This window comes from Phoenix dactylifera, chromosome 13, assembly GCF_009389715.1.
Source record: "Phoenix dactylifera cultivar Barhee BC4 chromosome 13, palm_55x_up_171113_PBpolish2nd_filt_p, whole genome shotgun sequence".
In the NCBI taxonomy this organism is placed as follows: Eukaryota; Viridiplantae; Streptophyta; class Magnoliopsida; order Arecales; family Arecaceae; genus Phoenix; species Phoenix dactylifera.
The window spans coordinates 10,925,027-10,932,689 of record NC_052404.1 but is presented as its reverse complement, the minus strand read 5'-3'; the positions used below and the strand labels follow the sequence as shown (position 1 = coordinate 10,932,689).

Sequence of the window (7,663 nt, the reverse complement as noted above, 5' to 3'; positions counted from 1 at the left end):
AATAGTACCAGTAGTTGGGCAGCCTCCGGCCCATCCTGTTGGAGGCTTTTTTTTTTTTTTTTTTTCTTTTCTTTTGGTGAGCCACGTATTGATTCCTATTTTATCGTGTGATTTTCTTCTTTCAGACTCTCATTGTGCCAAAAATAAATAAATAAATAAATAAGGAAGAAAACGACGGCCACGGGCTCTCTGCATTGTAACACGCCACCATAGCGTGTATTCGCAGGAACAGGGTTAAAGTCGCCCATCCGCGACCGTCGCGTGTACCCCTTACCAGTGGTCCGTTTCTCCATTCTTTATGCGGACATCAGAGTACGTCCGAGGGCCAAAAGGACGGCAGATCAGTCATCCGCACAGAATTTTATATACACATGCACGCAGGATAGGTGCTGTTCGCCGACGCAGCGAGCTCGCGAGCTTCGCGCCCAGGCGTGTGTCAGAACTCAGAAGTCTCGGGAGGGGGCCGGGCGCTTAAAAATTCAAATATCATTAAACCAAACGGTAACATAAAGAAAGCGGAGGGCGAGAGGAGAGAGAATGCGTCTTGTTTTTGTTCCTACCGTTTGCCCCCCACCCACCAGGCCACCACCCTCTCTCTCTCTCTCTCGTTTCGAATCGCTTCTTGAGATGTAAAAAAAAAAAAAAATCCGATCGCCGGAGCTCGGAGGTCTGTAGGGTTTCCGGGCGCAGATCTCGTCGCTGTCTTTCGCTCCTCAGCTGAGGCACTCGAGCTTCTGTTGAGCGATTCTGCGGGGATATTTGTTTCGAGTTCTCTTGTAGTGTGTCGGTTCGTAGACTGGAGCAATGTATCGGAGCAGCAGATCGAGAGGCAGGGAGAAGCTCCACCGGGCCGGCGGCGGGGTGATGGCCGCTTCCGATCCCAAGCCGTTCTCCGCTGATCGTAAAGGTTCGTGCTTTCTTCCACTTGTAAGATTCTAGGTGTTCCCAGTCTGGGTTTCTTTACGAGCTATGGGAAAGGGATTCGTGTGAATCTAGGGTTCCGTCCGTGATGTCGTTTTTTTTTGAATTTTTTCAAAAAAAAAGTTCTTTATTTTGGATATTTCGTGAAATTTCTTGTATCGTTTTTTTTATAGAAAAAAGAATCGGAAAGCGTTAAATTTAAGATCTTGCTGCTGTGTCGTGTTCCTTGGGATTTCGCCGATTTGTTTAAAATTTTTGATTATCTTGTCTTATGTTGTGAGGACGATTCTGACCAGGTCCATCCAAGTGGTTCTTTTCTAATACGTGGGCGCGGAGGCTCTTCATTTGAGGCAGATTTAAAACTTTAAACAAGCGCACAAATAATGAATGAACATGGCTAGTGTTACGATGCTCTATGTGAATGTTATTGTAATTGCCATGGTAGCTTGGTAATTTCGATTGGGGCCTGTGGAGGTTGCCAACATGGCTTGTCCTTGCAATAGCTTCAACTATCATATCAACAGTGGGTTTTGATGTCTGTCCAAATATATAGTATCAAATATGATGCTGTGCAGTTGTTGAGTTCGAATTCATCCAAAATATTAGGCGGGAATGAATGATACGATGCAGACATGGCTGTTGTTATTCATCCTGTGAACAAGTATGGCTTTTAGATGAATTATAGGACTTGCTACGATCACGGACGCAGATAACTGAGGCAAGTCAAATTTAAGCGGCAAAACAGGCTAATTAATAATACTTTGAAACATGTCTCTTTAATTCTCCGAACCCTAAATTCATTTCACTGGCCTGTATGCAGAGTAAGATATTTTAATCGTATATCTAGAGGCCAAATGCTTAGATTTTTCCTTCTACCAAAATTCAGCTTAAATTAGGTTTGCATTGATTTGGAAGAATTGCTCGCTCTACTATACTCCTCCATCCATTGGAATTTTCAATTACAGGTACTTGGCTTCTATAGTTGCCTTTTCATATTTTGAGTGCTCCTGTTGCGTTAGTTTTTTGCAGTACCATTGTGTGCATGACAACACTGACATATACTGTTATCTATATTTTCTTGCCGAGAATTGCTGCTTTTTGATGAGTCCTTATATTATAGTGCGAAGGTTTTATTTCAGGACATGCTCAATTGAAAAAACGAACAAGTGCCTTGAAGTCAGCATTGGATTTTTCTCGTCGCAGTGGCTCTTCAATGGAAGAAAATTCTGTAAGTGCTTATTTCCTAACAACATATCATTTTTTTTGATATAATTTATTTAGAATTTTCAATTTGCATGAGAGTGGGTTGCTTACATGTTTGCTTTATAAATATCTGCATGAGCCACTTATCATTACAAAAGCAATTTGCTGCTTCTATATAATCTGTAACAGGCGTTGTGATATTTAAGTGATGTTTGCTATCTGATGTATCTCTTTTCCTTTCCTCCACTTTACTGTTTGTAAGATAAATTTGTGTTTTTCTTTTCAGCCTTTCAACTAATGCCCTCCTGTATTACTTAGATGCTAGTACATACTTATTTACGTGTTTTCATAATTTAGGTTGCCCACGAGTTCTGGCGAAGCTCATCTAAGAAAGTCAACGGGACGCCTATGAGAATGCTAATTGATGAAGAGGTGTCAAAGGATATGGAAACTAGACATTCCTCACCGAGTGTAATTGCGAGATTGATGGGCCTTGATACACTGCCTCCTATGATGGTCCACGAACAACAGAAGAATATGGGTAGTCGTTTCCAAACAGCATCATCTGTAGGGTTTCAAGAGAAGTATGCATCCTCTGAGGATCATTCACATAGGAGTAGCACTGATGAGCACCAAGAATTCAAAGATGTTTTTGAGGTCATAGAGCCATCAAAGGTCAAGAGTCAGAAGAACAAGCCAGTTCGAAAGGGGATGGTAAGCTCTGAACAAAATGAGGCAGACATGGACTTGATAAGGCAGAAATTCATGGAAGCAAAGCGTCTCTCAACTGATGAAGTGCTTCAGAACTCTAATGAATTTAATGATGCATTGGAAGTCCTAGATTCCAACAAGGATCTTTTCCTGGAATTTCTTCAAGGACCTGATTCTTTATTTACAATGCATCTCCATGATCTGAAGTGTGCACCACCCTCTTCTCATGCAAGCCACATCACGGTTTTAGAATCATCTAAAGGTACTAAGTGTCAAAGCAGCGACGTATACTTTAAATCAGAGAGAAATACTGGGAAGTTCACTCATATGCGACAAGAAGCTGACAGTTCTTTTAGGAAACCTGCAACTAGCCTTCTTAGTCACTCTTTCAAAGATTATAATGATTCACTTCCAAAAAAGTTGTCAAAGTCACGTTATGTGGGTAAGGCTGAAGCTTCCGTTCATCCCACGAGGATTGTTGTTTTGAAACCAAGCCTTCACAAGATCCAGAGAATGGCAGAGGTTGCACTAACTGATGAGAATTTTCAGCTAGGCAACAGAAGGCGCAGTGAATTTCCACTGTCTGGAATTCAGGAGTCGTATATGGAAGGAAGATATCATCAGAGGTTGTCTGATAATGTGGAAATTTTGGGGCATAATGTAAAAAGCTCAAGAGAAATTGCTAGAGAGATAACTAAACATATGAAACGCACTGTAAGTTGCAGTAATAGAGAAGTGTTCACATCAGGACTGAACATGTATAACAGGAGCCAAAGTTCATGTATTCCGTCAGGCATGTCCAAGAGCAACACCTCCAAGACATTTCACCGCATTTGTGACCACTATGATGACTGGAGGAACAATTTCAGCCCCTCATCATTATATTCAGCTGAATCATCAGTGAGCAGGGAAGCTAGAAAACACCTGTCTGCAAGATGGAAAAAGACCCACAAGTTTCAGGAGGTAGGACTTGTTGCCAGAGGCTCAAGCACATTGGGTGAAATGCTTGCTTCATCTGACAGAGAGGACACTCTGGATTCATTAGTTATTCAGAAAGTTCCAGGTAAAAATTTGGCTAGAGATGAGAAACTTGGGACATCAGGTTGTCCATTGGGTATTAGCAGTAAAGATGGCTGGAAGGATGGGAACTCTAGAAAGTTACCAAGATCCAAGTCTCTTCCAGCTTCATCCACTGTTTACGGAAGTCCAAAATTAAGCAACAGAAATCGAGTAGGTGGAAACAATAATTGTTATATGCTAAAGGATGTACTCAATAAGGGCCCTGAAGATTCTTCAGATGGCAATTTTTGCAGGCGAAGAAGATCATTGATTCGGAGCTCTAAGAATCACAGTAACAAGCCTCGATTGTCTGATTCTCATGGAGATGAAAATATGCTGCCTGAACAAGACATTCATGTGAATTCAGAAGAATTGAGGAATAGTATTCATGGAAAACATCTTGATGAAAACAAGCTTGTACGACCTGCACACTCTGATGATGCTGTTTCCGACAGAAAATATCTGATTGAGAGTTCCATGCTTCCTGATTGTAGAGATGTTATGCAGCTTTCCATTACTCAAGAAGAGCTGGTGGAGCAGCAAATAGCATCTACCATGCTAGCAAATAATGAAGGATTTTCTGCTCATAATCAGGATGATAGAGTCATAGAGGTACGTTTCTTGCATGAACTGTGATCTTTGAATAGCATTTTCCCTTAAGGTAACAGATGTAAACAGTGCACGATGAAAATAAACATAATAAATTAATGTGATTTCATCCCCTTTCCTCTTCCTTCTGTTCTGATTGAACTGTATAATTTATAGTTGTCTAAATGTGCTTTGGATGCATATCTAGATGTAGATAAATATAAGATAGTTACATCATCTCACACAATTTTTTTATTTCCAGTTACTCAGCCATCAGTTGATATATGTAGATTAGCATAAGTTGACTTCTGTTTCCACTTGCAGCATGATGTGTTTTGTCTTTATTATCTCTTTGGTTGAAATCATGGAACCCTTGTTTTGATCCTACATAAAATTTAATTTTCTAAAAGTATATGGCCCTTTTCTTCCAAATGGTTTCTTGCAGCATCAGTTATGATGCCTTCTCTGATTTTGTCCCTTTTGAAATGGATTTTCAATCATGTTTCATACATGAAAATCATGAGTTTCAATATCCTTTTTTCCTCTTTTTTGTCATATTTTACTAGAGATGCATGTTGAGCCAGTTATTTAGTATGCAACTGGACTTGGCATGCTCCCATCCATCAGAATTCACTATCTGCTCTATCAAATCGTACGCCTTTCAAGTTATAAGGAACTGGTCTTTATCATATCTGGTTCATAATTTGCTAAAATTATCAACTAAATGTTGGTAGCTATTTTCTTTGCGTATCATGTGGTTTCCTTGACTCAATTATGTGTTGATCTGTATAATCTATATACAATAATGGATTTCTTAATGTTTCAGATGCTTATATTTCGTACATTAGAAATGCCATGATTTAAAAGAAAGGGCTGCTATATATCTTCTTCCTTGCAATCTGTGTTGTTTGTGTTTCTTGAATAAGTTTTATCGCATTTGATATGTTTGATCGGCCTATGTGTGAAGATTGTTATATGGTGTTGTCAAATGTGAAATATATATTTTCATACTGCTTGGATTCTCTCATCGACTTGCTGCAAAGGTACACATCAATATTATGATTCTCCTCGACGCTAGGATTATTGATGACAACAAAACCTCAAAGCTACACCTCCAAAATTTAAATTTATATATGAATCTTGTTTATATGAGCTTGTCTTATCATGGGATGAAATATTAACTTTAAGTCAGTTATCATAAACAAGAACTGCATGCTTGCGAATGTCTGACTACGAGCATGCTTATGTATGTCTCATCACAGTTTTGAGCCTAAATAATAGGAAACATGGTATCAGTTTTCCATCAACACCATTTACCAATATCTGTTGAGCTGTTCTGCCATTCTGTTACGAAACCTTGTGTTCATGTTTGGTCTTCAGCCACACCTGTTTATTTCTTTGTGTCTTCATTTCTACCTTCTCTGCTTCCCACAGAATCGCTGACTTATTTTTTTAAAAGTTATGTAGATATGATGTTAATGCGATACTCTTCCCATTGCCCATTTTATCCATTTTAACTTTTTATGACAAAATGTTGCCTAATTCTTCAATGTAAAATTATGAGAAGGCATTGCAGTTTCAAGTTGTGTTCTATTACTTAACAGTTTTCCCTTCTTAAGGAACAAATTCTGGGCATTCAGGAAACATCAACTGAGCATCCTCAAGTAGATTCCCTGATCTCTCAGTATGGTGCAATGGAATCAGGGTCACCTGTAAGCTCTAAGGAGTGCGAACAGCCAAGTCCAATTTCTGTTCTAGAGCCTCCGTCTGAAGAAGAAACTTCAAGTTCAGGATGCTTTGAGAGAATCAGTGCAGAACTTCAAGGCAAGTGTAACGAATCGATTTTACCTTTCTTATAGATATCCTAATCGGCACATCTGTGACTTCTTTAGAATATGATGTAATTGTTTCAGAGCTTCGATTACAACTTCAACTTCTTAAGCTGGAGTCAGCAGACACCTATGCAGAGGAACCAGAGGTTCTTATATTGAGCGATGAGGATACTGGTGCATGCTGTCACTCACCACTACTAAAAGGATCGGTACTTCAAGCATTCAGGGATGATGACGACAGAGACTTCTCATATTTACTTGACGTACTTAGTGAATCTGGTGTTCATGGAATTAATCAGGATAGAATCTTTGATGCATTCTACTCACCGAATTCTCCAGTAGGCCCAGGTGTGTTTGACAAACTGGAAAAGAAATACTGTGTGCTGGTTTTGTGGTCAAGATCAGAAAGGAAGCTGTTGTTTGATCTTATAAATATCATTCTAGTGGATCTGGTTGCCCCGTGCATGGATCTGCACCCATGGCTGGTCTCAAAGAGGTGCCAGCCCATGTGGAACCATGAGGGCCTTGCTGAAGGGGTGTGGCAGATGGTGGTCAGACAACGAAAAGAGCTGGCCGGCAATCTGGAGGAGGTGGTCCTGGAGCAAAGGTGGTTCAGTACAGAAGAATATGCTGATATGATTGGAAGAGAGATAGAGAAGATATTAAATGAAGACCTCCTGGAGGAACTGGTTGCTGACTTCAGTTTAGGGTAGGTCTGGTAAAGCTCTGTTGGTAGAAGTTGTAGATGTTAAGGCATGCATCACTGACTTGGTCACCACCCATATAAAGATTGAAGTGGCTTGGCATACCTTGAAGATTGGAACTGAGACTGGGATTAGCGTGCACCTATTTCGGACGTCCTCCATGATACAAATTTTGTTAAGGCTGTCACAAACTCTGTGGCATCTCCATCAGTCCATTTAGTGACTCCAAACTCTGTCCATCATCCAGGGCAACTCTATCTGCTTGGAAGGCTGGTATAAATCATTAGTCACTGATCATCAAGTGCTGTTTAGCCAGCTATTGTAATAGACAACTAAAGGATGAGGTATCATCCGCCATACAATCAGGTTGCCTTTGAGCTGATGTCTGTATTTGATTCACATTATATTGGAATCTAACTTCTGCTACAAAGTATATATATAACATCAGGAACTTTTGGATTATAGTGATGCCAACTTATTAAACATGCGAGCAGCTAATCTCGTACCATTTACATTCCGAGTCCTGTCCTGTGATTTGGAGGATGCAACTTTGCAATGATTTAAAACCTATCTGTATATGATTGTCTGTCTTAGAGGATCCAATCCAATGACCAATTTTGTTTAATTAACCGGCCATTTATAGGA

The 7,663-nt window shown here is 40.0% G+C and overlaps 1 protein-coding gene across 2 annotated transcripts; it reads left to right on the top strand.

Annotated features, from left to right (window-relative positions):
- The first annotated feature begins 541 nt into the window (after nt 1-541).
- Nucleotides 542-7,503, top strand: LOC103706730. 2 transcript variants are annotated; one of them, XM_039133068.1, is made up of 5 exons: nt 542-907; nt 2,061-2,149; nt 2,482-4,506; nt 6,123-6,306; nt 6,396-7,503. In XM_039133068.1, the coding sequence occupies exons 1-5, from the start codon at nt 805-807 to the stop codon at nt 7,025-7,027; spliced, it is 3,033 nt and encodes a 1,010-aa protein (XP_038988996.1). In that variant the 5' UTR covers nt 542-804; the 3' UTR covers nt 7,028-7,503. The 2 variants fall into 2 exon arrangements, with proteins under 2 accessions (XP_038988996.1, XP_017698157.2); XM_017842668.3 differs by having other exon boundaries at nt 6,102-6,306.
- The last annotated feature ends 160 nt before the right edge of the window (nt 7,504-7,663 follow it).